This window comes from Notolepis coatsorum, assembly GCF_963971535.1.
Source record: "Notolepis coatsorum genome assembly, chromosome: 6".
Classification (NCBI taxonomy): domain Eukaryota; kingdom Metazoa; phylum Chordata; class Actinopteri; order Aulopiformes; family Paralepididae; genus Notolepis; species Notolepis coatsorum.
Window position 1 is genome coordinate 158,949,884 of NC_140170.1, and position 21,784 is coordinate 158,971,667.

At 49.2% G+C, this 21,784-nt stretch overlaps 1 protein-coding gene across 1 annotated transcript; it reads left to right on the forward strand.

The window, feature by feature from the left end:
• Positions 1 to 16,095: 16,095 nt before the first annotated feature.
• snai1a (snail family zinc finger 1a) lies at positions 16,096 to 20,101 on the forward strand. The gene is made up of 3 exons (XM_084316480.1): positions 16,096 to 16,379; positions 16,923 to 17,423; positions 18,538 to 20,101. Exons 1-3 carry the CDS (start codon positions 16,304 to 16,306, stop codon positions 18,720 to 18,722), a joined length of 762 nt encoding a protein of 253 aa, XP_084172606.1. The 5' UTR covers positions 16,096 to 16,303; the 3' UTR covers positions 18,723 to 20,101.
• The last annotated feature ends 1,683 nt before the right edge of the window (positions 20,102 to 21,784 follow it).

A 21,784-nucleotide genomic window follows, 5' to 3' on the forward strand; every position in this document is an offset into this window, starting at 1 on the left:
CACTTTGATTGACAGGTCGTCCAATGAGCGATTGTCTGTTGCTGGGGGTAGGCGATCAATATGCCCTATCTCTTGGATTACGTAATCCCATATACGTCCATATCTCTGGTCCAGCGCTGCTAGGGCCGCGGTGTATGGGGTCGTAGAGGTGGCATAGGCTAGCGCTATATTGTGCGCTCGCGGTACTTTCAGGTGCTTCAGTAATATTGCATACTTGTGACGTTCATCAGCGACATCCACCATCATTGTCTCTAAGCACATCCGGAGCTCCGTGTACTGTGCTCGATTCTCATAGGTGAAGTCTGGAAACGACGGCGTGGCAATGTATGACGCCGTGGATGGCTGATACATCGGCGAGCGTTGGGGGAGAGACCTCCTAGGCGAGTCTCCTCTTGCGCCTCTCTGTGGGCTGGTACCGACAGGGTACCATGGCCCGCTGGTCCAGGTGCTATTCCTCGGGGCTGGTCGTGCGTCGTGCTCACCCGTGAATAGAGTCGGGGGTCTGTAGCGCAGCGCCGCGGGGGTATAGCCTGGGCTGTACTGGACCTCCTGGTCCGGTGGAGTACTGTGCTGTCGTCGGGCTTGGTTCTCCTCCTCTCCCTCTTCCTCTTCTATCAGGTCCTCTAGATCCTGTAGTCGTTTATTTAGCTTCTCCGCAGTGTATGCCGCTCCTTCCTTGTAGCTGGGTCTCGCTTGGACCGGTCTGGGAAGGGGGTCTGCGGGGGGTATAGGCTTGGTCTGTTGGTCAAGTTCAGGGTCACTTGCTCGGTTAGGAGACGCTGCCCGTGACTGTTGTCTCGACGAGTTCCTTGAACCCCTGGCGGAGGGAGAGGGTGTTGCCTTGAGGATCAGCTGCTCCATTAGCTGCGCTTGTAACTTGTCGCGCTCGACTTCGCGCTTGGTGAGATCTGCTTCTCTTTGGGCACCGGCAGCGGCGCGCTGGGCGTCGGCCCGGTCTCTTGCCATATTCTCTTCCGTCTGAAGGCGTCTCATCTCCAGGCGTATGCGCTCTTCTTCGCTCCGTTGCTGTGCTTGGAGTCGATCGCGTTCGCCCTGAAGTCGATCGCGTTCACCCTGAAGTCGATCGCGTTCGGTAGAGGCTGTCAGGCTGACGAGGAACGCCTGTTGTAGCATCCTCTCCGCTTCGCTGGGGGAAGACGGTTGTAGAGGTGAGCCGCTCCTGGGTGAGCCGCTCGTTGGGGAGTCCTGGAGCTCTATTTCCTCGGCGCTCTCCTCGTCTTCTTCCGTGCAGAGTTCTCTCTCTGTAGGGTTGTCTTCCTCCCGGGGCTGGTCGGGGACTACTTCTTCGGTATTGGCGGGGGGTAAAGGCATGTCAGCTCCCTCCTGGTCCCCACCGTGAGCTTGGTCAGTTACATTAGAACCCACTAGGGCCTCTGTGGTCGGGGAAACCTGGTCGTTAAGGTCAGACATAATTTTACTTTCTACTTTTACCGCGGTTACCGTTTGTAGAAGGCTAGGTAGTTGACTGACAGCGTAATCCTCTAAGTACTGAGGTGGCTGTCGTCTGCGCTGTGGGCGTTCTACATTAGGAGGACCGTTTCGTGGAGTGTTCATCATAGGCCATTTTAATATTAATAACACTATATTAATATTACACTAGTTACCCTCCGGCTCAAAGGACCAATTGTAACTGAGGGGTACAATTCCCTGACTGTATTGATAAGTATGGTATTATTAAACCACTACCGCTTGTACTTTAACTTCTGGCCATCCAGTACATGATATAGATATGATGAACACTTTCCCACCTGATGAAACGAAGTCCACACAAATGTATAAATCGAATATTTTATATAGCAAAGGGTATATACAACGTTCACTTAATGACATTTATGATTTGAAATGCACTTGTATGGCAAATGAGTATTCGTAGGTAAATCAACATTGAATGTCCAATCTCTGGTTACGCAGGGAGCAAATATACAACCTGGTTCTTTAGGGAACTATAGCGATGGTACTTAAATGATTATAGCTGGATACACTAAGGGGGGGGGGGGGTCCCGCTGGTTGTAAGACAGTAGGGGGGGTTAGAAGAGCCGCTGGCGGTATCCCATCTGGCCGACGATTTCTTGGGAGAATTCAGAGTCCTGAACACGATGCCCACAGAACCTCGGTCCGCAGATGAATACAGCTGGACCCTCTGGTGGACGGTAGCTGCCGGTCCACAGATGAAGAGACGTGAGGCGACCTCACTCGGGGTAGAGCGCCGTCTCACCTGGACTCCTCTCCGGGGGGTAGTTCCAACACTCAGCAGTGTTGGCCGTTATCCATGGAATAATCAAAGCACCCAAAGCATGTAGATAATCCAAGCCGTGGAAGGCTCGCCGTCGTCCGGGTAAAGTAATCCAATGTACAGGTCCACTCGTCCTGGCCCTGAGCTCCTCGGATGCAAGCACCACACGTGGTCTGCCCAGCCTGGTTAAGACTCCAGATAACGTCAGGAACGATGGGGGTACTGCTCACTTTATAACTCTAACCGAACGATGCACCATACATAATAGACTATTATTAGCTTAATAGAAATACGTCCAACTCGACGGTATAGTGCCAAACTATGACAATTCAACTATTAATCCACACGATATCTCAATGCCTATTCTGAGGCCAAGTAGGCCTTACTGCACCACACGTGCGTCGTGGGTGAGGCTTTGCGTCTGTTACTTAGTTGGAGGGTAAAGAACTAATGGACTAAAAGAAAGTTCTACTTTACTTGCGCCATATATATATGCGCTGTGAACAAATAGTACCATTCGTATTTTGCCAGACGTATTCCTACGCGGAACCGGGCTTGCCACGACATGTTGGTCGGCACGATTGAACTTGAACCTAGGGGTATGGCTGCTGGCGCCAGGTTCTCGTCCAATGGTAGAATGAAACTATTATGGGCTGTTAGTAGACTAAAGGGATATTCAGTGCATATTGTACAAGGAATATACAGGGGATATCAAACGATATACAAATACTATTAAATATATATCCATAAATAAATATATATATTCGGTTTAATCTGATCCTTCACAACACTTATGGTACCACTGGTCAGTAACCTTCCCGCAGGGGAAGGGTTAATTAGATGGGAAATTATTATTAAAGAACAAACACGTTATCACACTCAAAGAAAATGAAAAGGTGGGCCCACTTTACCAAAACAAAAGTCCTATACTAATGCCGGCATGTAATGTTTATGGGGTACCCCTGAACTGTAGTTAGCAACGTTAGCTTCACCCGTAGGCCGCATCACACTGTGTACTGTGCAATAAGATCCTGAGCACTGACGCTCTAATGTACTCAACCAAGATGGCGGCCTCGCCGCGCCACCACTGTCCGGGTAGCAAGATGGCGTCGAACGCTCTCGTCACGGGCGCTAGCAAGCGGGGCTGGAGCAGAGGGAGCAGTAGCGGGCTGAGAGCGCGTGCTGGGTGATGGCGACCTCTGCTGGACGGGAAGAACTCCCGTGCTGGGCTGAAGACAGCCGGTGCAGAGCAGATGTCGAACGCCGGCGAAAACTGGTTGTTGATGGCCGGTGCTGGGTAGATGCGCAACACTAATCTGGCCCTACCTTAACTGAAGCTACTCTGTGGGTCCCAAACAGCCCTCCTGCTAGCCGCAACATACAATGACGCAGGGTGCCTCTAAACACCGGTCCTCTTCAAGCCACGCTGGCTGGGCACCTCACTGGAGGGAATATCATTAACATAAGCCAACACTTGGCTATACCGCGTTTCTTCTAGGATAACTCGTTGTATCACTAGGGTTATTCAGTGGGGAAACATGCAACACGCTACTACGCTTACATTTCTAGTATAACCCGTAATATACTCAAGTTCAATACGTTCACCCGCGTGATCCACAACGGGGGCTCTGTCGAGACACAACCAACCAGGTCCAAGTCCAATGCCGAAGAGGCTGGCTCGTCTCACTTCCGTTCCCGTTGACTTGCTTCTCCTGCTGTCTCTCTCTCGTGCGCTCCGCCCGCCACCGCCGCCCCCTGCTGGCACCGCCAACTAGCCCCACAGGAAGCACTGGGTGGAAAAAACATGATCCAGTTTACTGTTTATAATCCACATTCCAGCCGGTGAGAGAAGGAGAAACCCGCGCCATTGTTCGAGGGAATATCAATGGAAACTAGTTAATATGTCTTTGTGCACAAAGGGGAGATAAAAGGCAAGTCAGCACTTCTGAATAATAGCCACATATTCAGGGTGCTACACAAGGAAAGATGAAATTACCTACCTGGGTTCCATCCTATAGGCTAATCTTTCCTGTAACAAAATGGCATCCAATGTAATAAAAAAGTCAACCAACGAACTAGATTCTTGTACCGGATCTCCTCTCTGGTAAACAAGAATACCCTGAAGACTCTGGCAGGAGCACTCATTCAAGGGTACTACGACTATGCTTGCACCTCATGGTACCAAACCAAAGGCGCTAAAAACAAGATTACAAACATCACAAAACAAACTGGTCAGACTACTTGACCTTACTCCTAGAACCCACCTCACCCCTGCCCACTTTGACTACCTAGGATGGCTTAGAGTAGACGACAGAGTACAGCAACTTGCAATGGGCCTGATCTACAAGATACACTATACGACTAAGGTACCCATGTACATGTCAAAATACTTCCCAAAGGTCAGTGAATACCACGACCACAACACCAGAGGAAGCTCAACAAATCATGTTAAACCCAGATTCGGCTCAAACAAGGGACTAAACACGTTTCGCAATTATGCCACATCAATGTGGAACGCCCTACCTAAAGCTGTAAAGGAATGTGAATCCCTACCCACATTCAAAACCGCTCTAAAAGAGCACCTACGGGACGCTGCAATTCGAAACTGGCCACCGTAAATGTCCAAACCCCCCCACCCCCACCCCCTCCTAATAGACAGTCTCCTCCCCACCGTATGTATATATTCTCTCCCCACTGTATGTATATTTCTCTCCCACCCACCCACCCCCTCCTAATGTACAGTCTCCTCCCCATCATATGTATATACTCTGTCAGGATCTATGGGTAACAGTACTGTATATTTGCATATCATATATGTCACAAATGTAACATGTAAACCCTGATGTAAACAAGACAACGTCTTTCTCTGGTCTGCATCCCCTTAACAATTGTGTGTATTGAGCCGTACTGTATTGTACCCATTCTGCAATCTGTTAAATAAAGTTTTCATTCATTCATTCATTCATTCATTCATTCATTCATTCATTCATTCATTCATCCTCCAATGTACAGTAAATGTCCTAACCCAGTAATACACAAGACCCTCTTCTTGGAACCAAGTAAGGTTTCATCGATAATCCAATGTACAGTTACCCGCCTACACAACCCCCGCCCCACCCACCCCACCCACCCAACCCAACCCAACCCCCCCCCCCACCCCACCCAACCACCTCCAATGTACAGTTACCCCCCCTCCCACCTACCCAAAATTACAAACATCTCAAAACAAACTGGTCAGACTACTGCTTGACCTTACTCCTAGAACCCACCTCACCCCTGCCCACTTTGACAACCTAGGATGGCTTAGAGTAGATGACAGAGTACAGCAACTTGCAATGGGCCTGGTCTACAAGATACACTATACGACTAAGGTACCCATGTACATGTCAAAATACTTCCCAAAGGTCAGTGAATACCACGATCACAACACCAGAGGGAGCTCCACAAATCATGTTAAACCCAGATTCGGCTCAAACAAGGGACTAAACACGTTTTGCAATTATGCCACATCAATGTGGAACGCTCTACCCAAAGCTGTAAAGGAATGTGAATCACTACTGTTGTGAAGGGCCAGATTAAACCGAATATATATATTTATTTATATATATATATTTAATTGTATTTGTATATTCTCTAATATTCCCTGATATCCCTTGTATATTCCTTGTACAATATGCATTGAATATCCATTCTAGCCTACTGAACATCCCATAATAGTCTCCATTCTACTATTGGTCGAGACCTTGGTGCCAGGCTGCCATACCCCTCAGACCCAGTTCAAACGTACCGCTCCACATGTACGAACAAGTCCTAGTTCCGCGTAGGAATCTGGCTACCGCACCACTAATGGGACTATTTGTTCATAGTGCGTATATATACTGCGCTACTAAAGTAGGACTTCCTTTTCAGTCCAGTTTCTTACCCTCCAATAGAGTCACAGACGTAAAGCCTCCCCGCGACGCCACGTGTGGGAGTAAGGCCAAGTTCGCCTACCATCGGTATTGAGACATCGTGTATATTAATATTTGAATAGTCATATTTGGCACTATATCGTCGAGTTGGACGTAGTCTATTAAGCTAATAATAGTCTGTTAATATATAGTGCTTCGTGCGGTGAGAATACTACCGTAGTCAGTACCCCATCGTTTCGGGCAGAGAACTGGCTGCTTACCCAGGGTGGTTGACCCCATGTGAAGCTGCACCCGAGGAGCCCCAGAGCCGACGAGCGAGTGGACCTGTATACCGGATTATTCTACCGACGACAGCCCGCCTTCCCAGGCACGGATTATGCTTTGTATACTTTGATTATTCCATGGATAAAGACCCCCGACACTGCCGTGTGTTGGAACCCCCCCCCCTGGAGAGGACGCAAGGTGAGGAGACGCTCTGCAAGACGAGGTCGCTTCACGTCTCTCCCCCGTGGACCGGAGAGAGCCGGCCCACAAAGAGTCCACCTGCTTTCATCTGTGGTCCAAGGATCGCCGGCGCATTGAACGGCACTACAGTGGGTTCACCTGGGATACCCTTGGCCGGACGAGGCAGCCGGATTCTACCCCCCCCCCCCCCCCTACTCCTGTCGGCTTACAAGCGACCGGATTAACCCCCTCTAGTGTATCTAGTATATAATCATTAAAGTATCATTGCTGTTATTCCTTAACTATTCCAGGTTGTATATTTACCACCTGCGCCTTCAGAGATTGGACATTCTCTATTGATATACCGACGAATACTCTTTGCCATAAAAGTGCATACTATTTCAATTCATAAATGTAATTAAGTGATTAAGTGCTTGTTCTACACACCATCGCTGTGTAGAAATAAAGACCTGTTTCGACTTCGTACATTTGTGTTGGATCCGTTTCATCTACGTGAGAGTGTTTATGATAATATATTTATGCCGTGTACTGGGTGGCCGAATATTAAGTACAAAGGTAGTGGTAGTAAGTATCATATCTAGTAATACAGTCAGGGAATTGTACCCCTCAGTTACAATTGGTCCTTCGAGCCGGATGGTAATCAGTGTAATATTAATATAGTGTTATTAATATTGAAATGGCCTATGATGAACACTCCACGAAACGATCCTCCTAACCAACGCCCGCAGCGCGAACGACGGCTCCCTCAGTACTTAGAGGCTTACGCTGTCAGTCAACAACCTAGTCTTCTACTAACAGTTAACGCGGTAAAACTAGAAAGTAAAAGTATGTCTAACCCCAACGCCCAGACTACCCCGACCATAGAGGCCCCTACGGGCTCTAATGTAACTGACCAAGTTCACGGTGGGGACCAGTGGGAACCAGACATGACTTCACACCCCGCCAGTACTGAAGAAGTAGTCCCCGATGAGTCCCGGGAGGAATACAACGCTACCGAGAGAGAACTCGGCACGGAAGAAGACGGGGAGAGCACCGTGGAGATAGAGCTCCAAGGCTCCGCAAGGAGTACCCCGAGGGAAGGCTCCCCTATACAACCGCCTTCTCCCAGCGAGGCAGAGAGGACCCTACAGCAGGCCTTCCTCATCAGCCTGAACGCCGCTGCTGAACGCGACCGACTGCAGATCCAGCAGCGAAGCGAACACGAGCAGATACGTCTAGAAATAAGACGCATTCAGATGGAAGAGAATGTGGCCCGAGAACGAGCCGGTGCTCAACGGGACGCAGCGCGCGACAGACAGCAGTCGCAACTAATAGAACAGCTGATCAGACGGACAACACCCTCTCCCTCCGCCAGAGGCTCCAGGAACTCGTCTAGACACACCTCCAGGGCGGCATCCCCTAGCCGAGTAAACAACCCTGAACTTGACCAACAGACGAGGTCTATACCCCCCACAGACCACCTCCCCCCACCGGTCCAAGTGAGACCTAGCAACCGGGAAGGAGCAGCATATCCTGTGGAGAGGCTAAACCAGAGACTACAAGCACTGGATGACCTAACTGAAGACGAAGAGGAAGAGGAGGAGAACCACGCCCGAAGACAGCACAGTACTCTACCGGACCAGGAGGCCCGGTACAGCCCAGGCTATACTCCCGCGGAGCTGCGCTACAGACCCCCGACTCTATACCCGGGTGAGCACGACGCACGACCCGCACCGAGGAACAGCACCTGGACAAGCGGGCCATGGTACACTGCCGGTACCAGCCCATACCAAGGAGCGGGAGGAGACTCGCCTAGGAGGCCTCTCCCCCAACGCTCGCCGATGTATCCACAGTCAGCGTCATACATTGGCACGCCTATGGTACCCGACTTCACCCAAGAGAACCGGGCCCAGTATACAGAACTCCGCATGTGTCTGGAGACCATGTTGGTGGATGTATTGGATGAACGCCACAAATACGCCATCCTACTGAAGCACTTAAAGGTACCCCGCGCACATAATATAGCGCTCGCCTACGCGACTTCCACCACCCCATACACAGCAGCGCTGGTAGCATTGGACCAGAGGTATGGGCGCATATGGGATTACGTGATCCAGGAGATCCGACACATCGACCGCTTACCCCCAGCAATAGACAATCGAGCACTGGACGACCTGTCCATCAGAGTGCAGTCCCTGGTAGGGATGTTGGGAGCGCAAAGAGAGAAGGGGAGGCATGAACTTTACGCCAACTCAAATGTGGAAAGGATCCTGGAGAAGCTGCCGCCCGCTCGTCAGGAGCGCTTTAGGCGGCAGAGGGACCACAGAGACCCGAATGGCCCCGAACCGAACCTCCTCGATCTAGCAGACTTCCTGGCGAGAGAAGTCAGCAGCCTACGGCTAGATACATTCGGACGGAGCACCCCTGGCTCCAGAGAAGGAACCAGATGACTAAATGATGGAAGAAGATCGGTGACTGTGATGCACCAATCGGAGTCAGTACCGAGCAGCAGGAGCCACAGTACCCCCTCCAGAACGGAGAAGTGGAAGATAGTGTGCCCCTACTGTGAGAAAGAACACTGGCTAGCGCAATGTGACTCCTTCCCCAAGCTGAACGCGGAGGAAGCAGGTCAATGGATAAAGTCCAACAAGCGCTGTTTTCGCTGTGCGCGCTCACACATGGCAGCCGAATGCCACTTAAAGAAAAGGTGCACCAAGTGCGATGGAGCCCATCTGGACATACTTCACGACAGTAACAGACGGCGCCCTTCACCTGCACCATCCAGCCGCAAAGCGAGCGTCATGTACATCGATCCCGCCAGCAGCAGTGGAGCCCGAGTACTCCTAAAAGTAGTGCGTGTGACACTAAGCTACCAGAATAAAGTCCTGGACACTTACGCCGTCCTCGATGACGGGTCAGAGAAGACCCTGCTGCTCGCCTCCGCTGCGGCCCAGCTAGGGCTGCGGGGAAGCGAAACCCAAATGACAATTCGGACAATAAGACGAGATTTGAAGACGATAAAGGGCGAGAATGTCTCATTCTCTATCGCAGCAAGCGGCCAGCCTGAGCGACGGCACCAGATTGCAGACGCTTTCACCAGCCAAGAAATAGGACTGTCGCGGTACACATACCCCGTCGCCAAGCTGATGGAGAAATATGCACATCTGCGCAAGTTACCGATCCCGCTCATAGACAATGCTATGCCGACCCTGTTGATAGGCTCCGACCATGCAGACCTCATTGTCCCGATAGACCGGGTTCATACCGGACCCCGAGGCTGTCCTGCAGCAGTCGAGACCCGTTTGGGATGGACTCTCCAAGGCCCGCTCGCCAAATCTCTCAACCGAAGTACAGCCACTAGATGTCTCCACTCCCGAGTCACAGAGGGAGAAACCGCACTCCTGCAACACGTAGAGCGGCTATGGACCTTGGAACAAATGCCCTTTAAGAACGGAAAGAAAGACATTCGCTCTAAAGATGACATTTACGCCATTCACCTCCTCGAGACAGGGACCAAGAGAGTCCCGGTCAACGGCGTGTTGAGATACGCCACGCCACTCCTGCGGCGAGAAGGAATGCCTACTTTCCACGCCAAGACAGACGCCACAGAACGGTACCTGCTGAACACGGAGCGGCGCTTAGCCAAGAACCCCGCCCAAGAGAGTGTATACCGCGCTGAGATTGAGAAGCTCATCACAGCGGGACACGTCACAAAGATGGACATTAAAGAGGCTGACCAGACCACTGAATCGTGGTACGTGCCCCACCACAAGGTCCATCACAACGGTAAAGACCGCATAGTATTTAACTGCAGCTACCAGATCGGATCCCAAAATCTGAATAAAGAGTTACTGCCCGGTCCCACACTCGGCCCCTCCCTACTCGGCGTTCTACTCCGCTTCCGCCAGGAAAAGGTGGCCATCAGCGGGGACATTAAAGGAATGTTCCTGCAGGTGAGATTAGTAGAGGCGGACAAGCCCCTGTTACGGTTCCTATGGAGAGAGAAGCCAGGAGATGAGCACCCAGCCATCTACCAATGGGAAGTCCTCCCCTTCGGAACGATGTGCAGCCCCTGCTGTGCGACATTTGCACTACAGAAACATGTAGCAGAGGACCCAGCAGAGGACGAAGAGGTCCGACACAGCGTAAAGAACAGCTTCTACGTAGACAACTGTCTACAAAGCCTTTCAACCCAGGAAGAAGCCGAGGCTCTCCTGATTAAACTCCGTGCCTCATTGATCAAAGGCGGCTTTGATCTCAGGCAGTGGGCCAGCAGCGATCCGCAAGTACTGCGCAGCCTCTCCTCCGAGGACAAGGCAGCCAGCAGCGAGACCTGGATGGCTACAATCCCGGGAGAAGCCCAGGAGATGACCCTGGGATTGGTGTGGCGATTCAAAACAGATTCGCTTCACTACAGACACAAGCCCCTGACTACGGAGCAGGGAAGGCCGGCGGCGGCGCCGACCACCAGACGGAGTGTGTACACAACACTCGCCCGACAATATGACCCGCTAGGATGTATTCTACCGTACACCACCAGGGCAAAAATGATTGTACGAGCATTGTGGGACAAGGACCAGGGCTGGGACGACCCCATTCCCGCACACCTTGCATCCACCTGGAGAGAGTGGGAGATGGAGCTCCACTCACTCCCAGGCGTTAATATGCGCCGAAGCTACTTCCCACCCACGGTGAGGCCAGAGACATGTAACATGGACTTACACGTCTTCAGTGACGCCTCAGAGGTCGCATACGGATCAGTAGCCTACTTGCGGGCCCAAGACCAGGGGGGAGAGATCTACACAGCATTTGTCCTCGCCCGCTCGAGAATAGCCCCACGCAAGCAACAATCTATCCCACGTCTAGAGCTCTGCGCAGCCCTAGCCGGAGCGCACCTAGCCACGCTCATCCAACGTGAGCTCACCATACCGGTGTCTAGAACAATCCTGTGGTCAGATTCCACGACGGTACTCGCCTGGATCAAATCGGACTCATGCAAGTACAAAGTCTTCGTGGGAGTCAGAGTCACCGAGATTCAAGACTTAACCGAAGAGTTAACCGGAGAAACAGAGTGGCGCTACGTTGATACAAAACAGAACCCAGCTGACGTCATCACCCGGGGGATGCCCCTGGATGACCTCACCCGTCGCAATGTCTACAGTGACGGCCCCGCATTCCTAAGACTCCCGGAAGGACAGTGGCCCATGCCTATCCTGAGGGAAGCAAGTCCAGAGGAGGTGGAAAATAAGAAGTCTGTGTTCTGTGGATTGAGCACCGTAGCCTCCACCGACCCTAACATAGACGATTGCACGTCCATAGAGAGTGCACAACAAAGAACATTCCTGCGGTACCACCCGGAGTGCAAGTCCCCCGCTGATATGTCAGCAGCTAACTACGAGGAAGCAGAATTGCTTCTACTGCAGCGAGCCCAGAGAGACTCGTTCCCCGATGAATTGGCCTGTCTACAGGGAGGAAAGCCCGTCCCATCCGACAGCAGATTAATTCACCTGGCCCCCGAGAGCGACGCTCATACCCTCATCAGAGTGGGTGGTCGCCTACGCAGAGCCCCCAATCTACCGGATGACATTAAATACCCGATCGTATTGAACAGCCGACACAAGGTCACAGAGCTGATTATAAAGAAATACGATGAGGATGTACATCACGCAGGAGCAGAAAGAGTCTTCGCGGAAATCAGACGTCGTTACTGGATCCTACAAGGAAGAGAGGCGGTACGACGCTTCCAGCGAACATGTCTAGACTGCCGCAAGTGGCGCGCGCAGCCCAGCATACCAAGGATGGCTGACCTTCCTCCATGTCGCCTCCGAATCGGTGACAAGCCATTCCACTCAACGGGCATGGACTGCTTTGGCCCGCTGCACATAAAGAAAGGAAGAGGAACCGAGAAGCGGTGGGGTATTGTATTCAAATGCATGACCACCAGAGCGATACACATCGAGCTTCTCCCGACCATGAGCACAGACTCATTCCTTATGGCCTTCCGAAGATTCACATCACGGAAAGGAAGACCGTCTACCCTATTGTCCGATCATGGGACAAACTTCAAAGGCGGCGAAAGAGAGCTGAGAGAGAGCTTCCAAGCTATGGGCCCAGAACTTAAGACCCACCTCGCTCCAGCACAGGTTGATTTCCAATTCAACCCCCCAAACGCACCCCACTTCGGTGGCACTTGGGAACGAGAAGTGCGCTCCATAAAGACAGCCCTGTACGCAGTACTTGGGGCCCAGACTGTGGCGGAAGAAGTCCTAATGACAGTCCTCACGGAGATTGAGGGAGTACTTAACTCGAAGCCCCTCGGATATGTCTCCAGTGATGTGGCGGATATCGACCCAGTTACCCCCAACACACTCCTGATGGGGCGGCTAGATCCTGCATTACCCCAGACAATGTACCGGCCTGAAGAAGCGAACGGCCGACGAATGTGGAGGTACAGCCAAGTATTAGCCGACAAGTTTTGGAACAGTTTCCTACTGCACTACCTACCGTCTCTACAGACCCGCCAGAAGTGGGTAAAGGAGAGAGACAATTTGACAGAAGGAACAGTCGTCATGATTATTGATCAATCACTGCCCAGAGCTATGTGGCCGGCCGGCCGCGTAAGCAAAGTGATCACCGGTGCCGACGGCAAGGTCCGAGCAGCTGAAGTGCTCGTCCAGGGTCGCACTTACACCCGTCCCGTGGCAAGGCTCATAGAACTGCCTCGACTCCCAGACACAATCGATGATGACCATGACCCTACAACCCTATGACTTTGTGAAGTTGACTGACCCCTACAGCAAACCCTTATGTGTAAATAGACAACGCGATTAATCTGTCTCTGTTTAACTGATTAGGTCTGGGACCTATTCAGGGGGTGGCTGTTGTGAAGGGCCAGATTAAACCGAATATATATATTTATTTATATATATATATTTAATTGTATTTGTATATTCTCTAATATTCCCTGATATCCCTTGTATATTCCTTGTACAATATGCATTGAATATCCATTCTAGCCTACTGAACATCCCATAATAGTCTCCATTCTACTATTGGTCGAGACCTTGGTGCCAGGCTGCCATACCCCTCAGACCCAGTTCAAACGTACCGCTCCACATGTACGAACAAGTCCTAGTTCCGCGTAGGAATCTGGCTACCGCACCACTAATGGGACTATTTGTTCATAGTGCGTATATATACTGCGCTACTAAAGTAGGACTTCCTTTTCAGTCCAGTTTCTTACCCTCCAATAGAGTCACAGACGTAAAGCCTCCCCGCGACGCCACGTGTGGGAGTAAGGCCAAGTTCGCCTACCATCGGTATTGAGACATCGTGTATATTAATATTTGAATAGTCATATTTGGCACTATATCGTCGAGTTGGACGTAGTCTATTAAGCTAATAATAGTCTGTTAATATATAGTGCTTCGTGCGGTGAGAATACTACCGTAGTCAGTACCCCATCGTTTCGGGCAGAGAACTGGCTGCTTACCCAGGGTGGTTGACCCCATGTGAAGCTGCACCCGAGGAGCCCCAGAGCCGACGAGCGAGTGGACCTGTATACCGGATTATTCTACCGACGACAGCCCGCCTTCCCAGGCACGGATTATGCTTTGTATACTTTGATTATTCCATGGATAAAGACCCCCGACACTGCCGTGTGTTGGAACCCCCCCCCCCTGGAGAGGACGCAAGGTGAGGAGACGCTCTGCAAGACGAGGTCGCTTCACGTCTCTCCCCCGTGGACCGGAGAGAGCCGGCCCACAAAGAGTCCACCTGCTTTCATCTGTGGTCCAAGGATCGCCGGCGCATTGAACGGCACTACAGTGGGTTCACCTGGGATACCCTTGGCCGGACGAGGCAGCCGGATTCTACCCCCCCCCCCCCTCCTACTCCTGTCGGCTTACAAGCGACCGGATTAACCCCCTCTAGTGTATCTAGTATATAATCATTAAAGTATCATTGCTGTTATTCCTTAACTATTCCAGGTCGTATATTTACCACCTGCGCCTTCAGAGATTGGACATTCTCTATTGATATACCGACGAATACTCTTTGCCATAAAAGTGCATACTATTTCAATTCATAAATGTAATTAAGTGATTAAGTGCTTGTTCTACACACCATCGCTGTGTAGAAATAAAGACCTGTTTCGACTTCGTACATTTGTGTTGGATCCGTTTCATCTACGTGAGAGTGTTTATGATAATATATTTATGCCGTGTACTGGGTGGCCGAATATTAAGTACAAAGGTAGTGGTAGTAAGTATCATATCTAGTAATACAGTCAGGGAATTGTACCCCTCAGTTACAACTACCCACTTTCAAAACCACTCTCAAAGAACACCTACAGGAGACTGCAATTCGAAACTGTAGGTTTCACTTAACAATTGTGTGTATTGAGCTGTACTGTATTGTACCCATTCTGCAATCTGTTAATAAAGTTTTCAATCAATCAATCAATCAATCAATCAATCAATCAATCAAACTCTCGCTGGTCTTGATTGGAAAACATGGGTGGTTTAATATTCAGTACCCACTTCTCCCAGAAGATGGCGGGAGTGCTACGCTAAACTAGTTAAAACGAACAAGGGCCTGGGTATTCGCTGAAGAGTGTGCACGGTGGTGAACTTGTGCAAAATCCAAGCAAGCTGTAGCCAATGTCCATCATTCAATCAATATAGCCTACTCAGACTAAAGTCGGCCCAGAGAACACCAAATCAATGACCTGAATTGTATTTGGCAAATTTGTTTGTTTTGTTTTACAATTATAGTTTATTTCAACACAAGAAAAAAAATACATACATAAATGTATTGAACGCTTGTCTAGTTGTAGGCCAAATTCAAACCTACCACTGTTCAACATTGTTGGTGGTTGGTGCTTGTACATTTTTCAGCATCTCACAAATGTTCTAGAATGTTTGATTATGACATCATACTGTGACATCACAAATGTTCTAGAATGTTTCATTACATACTGTGACATCACAAATGTTCTAGAATGTTTGATTATGACATCATACTGTGACATCACAAATGTTCTAGAATGTTTGATTATGACATGCTGTGACATCACAAATGTTCTAGAATGTTTGATTATGACATCATACTGTGACATCACGAATGTTCTATTATGACAAATAAGACGGTTAAATGACGACACACAAACATAATAATAATAACAATAATACAATACATTTATTTTTTAAATTATGTTACTGTACAGGCTGATTCCAAGTGTACAGGCTGACCCCAAGTAGCAATTTTCTCGATAAGATTATAATAAGCGATATTGCCATGTGTTGTTGTCTGCAGGTCAGTGCACATGATGGTCCCCTTACGCTTTAGGGCACATGTTTTAAAGTTGAGGAATGGTTGAGAAAACAGTCCTTCCTGCGCACGTTGCCATTGATTTGGGAGGTGGGGTGTGCCCTCGGGCCGAGCACACCCCTATCGCCTATGTCAGAGTATTTCAACAGAGGCGAACATCTAGTCATTTTTTGAGAACGCGGCACATATTGGTCTTCAGTTTTACATGTATCTCGGGGGAAGCTGTGGAATATTCGACAGTATTGGGATATTTACCGGGCGCTTCAGTTATGATCTGAGGAGTGCGTTTTTTTCCTTCTTGTGAAAGTGTGTTTGTGACCAACGGATAATTTTACGCACAGCCAAAAAATACCAAAAAGGAAAAATGCCTCGGTCTTTCTTGGTCAAAAAGTATTTCGCCAAACAGAAGCCAAACTACAGCGAACTGGAGTGCCAGAATGGTGAGTTACAGAACTATTTTTAACTGTATGAATTGTGTATGCATACTTACGTAAGTGCGTAAAATAACATATTGGACGCACCTGTTTTTCCAATCATCGTATTGGACGTTAGAAAGGTTTTCTGACCAAGTGTATCTGGTACATTAAAACAAGCATTGTCTGTATTTGTGCGTAATTTCACTACAAATCCTGACTACAAACCAGCAAACTCTCCGATCAAGTTGGAACCCGTTAGATGCACTTTCCCCCTTACTGCCAGTAGACAGAGCTCCATTCATGTTACAACCCCTTGTGAATACGTGGGAGGAACCGGCCCATGAAACTTCTCCTTGGCTTCGACATTTATGCTTTCTATATGTGGAGAAACGTCGTAATTTATCACCAAATCACCATGGAAAGAATACACATATAGTTACTCAAGAGGGTTTAAATGTCAAAGAATTCATTATTTGTATACTTTTGTTCTCTATACATCCATAATTAAACGGGTGAATTCCCCCGGTCTCATCTTGGAGTTAACAATCTCGTCCCTCCTTCCCACAGACATTTTAATGGAGCGATACCCTCTGGCGGAGCTCCCATCAGCAGACACCACCTGCTACACTACGGCAGGCCTGGTGTGGGACCTGCGCGTCCTGCCGGCCCTCTACCTGCCCACCTCCCCCACGGAGCCCTCTCCCACCCCGGGCCCGCTGGACCTCAGCTCTCCCTCCAGCCTCAGCAGCAACGCCAGCAGCAGCGGGGAGGAGGACGAGGGCCGCACCTCAGACCCTCCCAGCCCGGAGCCTGCAGACACCTACGTCCCGCACCGCCAGCGGGTTAAATTCACCGTCTCCAAGAACCCCGTCGGGGAGGAGGAGAGGGAGGTCCCGGCGACGGCGGCCAGGCCGGCGTTCTTCTGCAAACACTGCCCCAAAGAGTACACCAGCCTAGGGGCCCTGAAGATGCACATACGCTCGCACACCCTGCCCTGCGTGTGCACCACCTGTGGGAAAGCCTTCTCCAGGCCCTGGCTGCTGCGCGGCCACATCCGCACACACACAGGTAAGACCGACTCCAAACTTGAGACAACCCTACATCGGTTCCATTAGAATATGTGGGAAAAAAAGTTACTTTCTTTAGCTGCTAACTAATTGAACTCGTTCCTTAGCTGCTAACCTCTTTCCTTAGCTGCTAACCTATCGTGTTGTTGGTTTCAAAAAAAAAAAAATCGAACCCTGACTAACCTTACTGTCATGCACGTGTCCTAATAACCTAACCTACACTGTAACACGCAACACTTGATGAACATTGTTACTCAGCTGATAGAGTTGTACCCTTCTTGCTGTCTTGTCGTACAGAACTTGTAAGTCGCTTTGGATAAAAGCGTCAGCTAAATGACTAAATGTAAATGTAAATGGTGAGCGCCTAGAAATCATGTTAGAGTTCATGCTCCACCGACTCTTCCACTTTCAATCTTCTGCATTTTCTAGTTGGGTCATCATCATTACTTGACTAGAAAATAGTAGTAGGGATCCGGAACATCCATTCCATGGATCATGGTCAGTGATCCATTGACGAGGTGGAAGAGATGATCAGACAGGGAAGCCCTGTGCACATTGATGAGGTGGAAGAGATGATCAGACGGGGAAGCCCTGTGCACATTGATGAGGTGGAAGAGATGATCAGACAGGGAAGCCCTGTGCACATTGATCACTCATTGTCTTCCACAACAATGACCTGTCGGGGACTTATCTTATCATGTTGGGGAACACAACAGAATGGGAATCAAATTGTGACAAAGGGTACAAAGAACGCTTTTTTGAAAGACCTGCGCTATCCCCCTTAATCTCCCACTACCTGCAGCAATTTGTTAGGCTACTAATCTCATTTGGCTCTGATTGAATCATGCTAATTCGGCAGCTTGCCCCAGGTCCCACCGGCCTGCCGTGTGATTCTTCATTAGCCTGAGAAGAAGAAGGAGCTGTGAGTGGGAAACCCCGGGAGGTGTTAATGGCCTCCTCGGGAGACGACCCCACTGTTGTCATTGTGAAAGGGGGCCGATCGTTAACGCCATGGGCTATGGCCCCGCGGCTCGAACGGGGACAAAAGAAGGGGGACACACACAATGAAGTCGTACGCTGCGTCCTCTTTAACTCTCTTTTTGTCTTCCCCTCAGGTGAGCGTCCTTTCTCCTGCCCCCACTGCAATCGGGCCTTCGCTGACCGCTCCAACCTGCGGGCGCACCTGCAGACTCACGCCGAGGTGAAGAAGTACCAGTGCAGCGTGTGCTCGCGCACCTTCAGCCGCATGTCGCTGCTCCAGAAACACAGCGCCTCAGGCTGCTGCTCCAGCACAGCGTGAGAGAGCCGCCGGGCCGGAGGGGGAGAGAGAGAGGGAGGGAGAGAGACACCTGAGGGCAGTGGAGGAGGGTAGCAGTGGCAGTTGGTCCACTCGCAGCCCCAACCAGCGGGGAGCCGTTTGGACTGGTCTTCTTGAAGGGACCCAGGGACGAGAACTTCTATTAAAGGGCAGAAGCTTCATTGTGGATAAGAATTTCACAAGCCTCTCCACTTCCTTTCCTTTTTAAGCCATTCGGAGGGGTTGATTGTTTTGGAGTTGGACCGAAAACTGAAATGGGCAATCCTGACACTTACCCAACAGTCAGTCAGTCCCCCAACGTCCCCTCCCCCTTGTTGTTGTTGTTGTTGCCTCCATTCCAAAGACCAAAAACGCCATGGACTCGTGGGGGTTAGTGGTGCCGAGGCTATACTTTGTCTCCGTCTTGATGCCGGCCAGCTCAGGATCACGATGCTAGACACAGCTGCTGAGAGGTAGGGGAGTGTGGGTGGCATAAATCTCTCAGCATATCTCAGTATATACACACACAGACACACACACACGCACAGCTGTCCCTGGTACTGTGGTGTAGATAGACAAGGTGTCAACAGGTGCTACAGGCCTGACCTTCACTTGGTTTGTAACAGGTGACTTCCACTGTTCTCAGTTAGTTTTAAGATGAAAAAAAGAGGAAGTCTGTCATCACAGTAGGATGGCGTCAGTTAGTCTTCTCCAACGGGAATGGTTTAAGCCTCTATTTTGACCACATCACATCCCAAACCCTCTTTAATCTGATGACTTTCAGAGATTTAGGAAAAAGCCATTTTGTGTTAGTTGTTTTCCAAAGAAGCTGTGCTCCTATGATGATGATGATGATGATGTTGTGCTTTTTTTTTTTGATCGGATGACAATTCAAAGCCTTGCACTCGAGGTTACCACAGTGTTAATACGCCCAAATGACAAAGAATTTTTTTGTAAGATATTATATGAAAATTGTCTTGAAATCTGTATTACCTTTTTGAAACCAAAGATGTGCCTTTTTTACCTCAGTGGGTAGTTATTTTTAACATGTCAGTATTAGTAGTGTTTTAGCACAAACGGTTTGAGATGGAAGAAGGCTGGGACCAAAGAAACACATCTTTCGATGTTTACATCACAGCACCATGGTTGCCTATAGATCTTGTGATCAGGACCCTGCAACGGGGCTGTACAGATGAATTTTAAAAACTTTACTAAACATTTTGTGGTGGTGTTTTCCAGTGCAATGTCTAGATTATGTCTTATTTCATTTTTTTGTACTGTCCTTGTTCACTTGTACTTTCTGTATTTCATAAATGATAAATGTGCATTCAATAAAGTAATTTATGTTTATTAAAACACCTGGTCATCACGTTCATTTAGGAAAAGCAACACGTCGAGAATCTTTGGTGTGATATTCTATAATGTTCTTGCTTAAACTAGATAAAAAAGGAAAGATGGTCTTAAATATATATAGCTTATAAAGACAAATGGACGTTATCAGGAATATATACAGTATATACTATATATATATATCTTTTTTCAAACAAATGTCTAATATGACATGCAGTTGAAACTGATTGTAAAGTGGCTGTTGGGGTCGCTGACAGTTTTTGTTAGTTTTATTTGTCACATAAGGTACTTTACAGTAAATGCTTGGTTCTGTATGAGTCTCCAGAGATTGTGCTTTATACACTAAAAATAATAAAGACCAAACACTACAAAATATACAATGTACAAAATGCAAACAAATGCAACATTTTTGTAGAGTGCAAATCCTTTAGTAATAAATAGATAAAAATATGGTGTGTTCAAAGTGTCTAAAGTGAATGTTTAAAGTGAGTGAATGTGGTGTGCAGTGAATGTAGAATGGATGGGTTAGTGTAGCATAGAATCCACATTGAGCATCCTGATGGCTTTGGGATAGAAGCTCCTTTTGAGTCTCTACTGGCCATGTTGAGGTTAGGTTTCGTGTTCCAACGGTTTTGCGCGTTGTACCAGTCATGTGGATTGACCATCGTTGGTGGGTTGGCTGCAGCACCCAAGTTTCAGCACTGTTTGATGAACATTGTTACACAGCTGTAAGAGTTGTACCCTTCCTGCTGACTTGTCATACAGAACTTGTAAGTCAGCTAAATGAAAAAATGTAAATGGGTGTACTCCGAGGACAGGTGTGACCATGTTGTGCGTGATGGACGGGAACAACTGAATGCACCTGCTCTGCTCTTCCACCTGCCGCCAGCCTCTCTTAACAGCTACTGTGCAAACACACTGCGAGGGTGTGTGGTGTTTGCGAGCCTGTATGTTTGGGAATCGTTTGGTCTCGAGTGCCTTTAAAAGAAAGTAGTAGAGCGTAGTAGAAAAGAAAGTAGCAGAGTGAGAAAGTAGTCGTGTGGCGGTGTGTCCATCTCTATTTTCAGACACACTAGTTTACAGATTCGTCTCGAGTTACATCTATTCTGTGCGTACCAGAGACAAAAGCTCGAAGTAATCTTAAGGCGGAAAATTCTCCTGATAAGTTGACATATCCAGTGTTTCTTCTCCCCTCTTTTGGGAGAATGGAACCTTCTCTCCCCTCCCCCCTCCTCCTCCGCCCAGACAGTGAGTCAGAGGCTGCCCAGACTGAAGCCGAGGTTCCCATAGCTCCTTGACTCTGCAGCTCTGCTCCCAGTCAGCCCAGAAGAACGGTGAGTGTGCGTGGGCTGAAACCCAGGCAGGGGTGAGGTAAGCTGTTCCACGCAGCAGCTCCTCATTTCCTTCCGAGTCAGGGAAATAGTGCTCCCAGGCCCCAGAGGCAGAGCGTGGACGTCCTATGCAGCAGGCGATGTATCGGTGAATCACAGCGCGCAGTCACCGTTGGGTCATTTAAAGGAGCGTGGTCAAAACATCTGTGTGTGAACACGAACCAGGTCCATGAGGGAGAGAGAGAGAGAGGTGATGCTGAGAGGCCTGGTTTAATTGGGTTGTTTCTCTTGAACCTTGACCTGGATGTGCTCGTGTAAAAAGTGCCTATTAAATCTCAGCCCTCCTGGAATGAATTCAGAGTGGTTTGGATGATGTAAATAGGT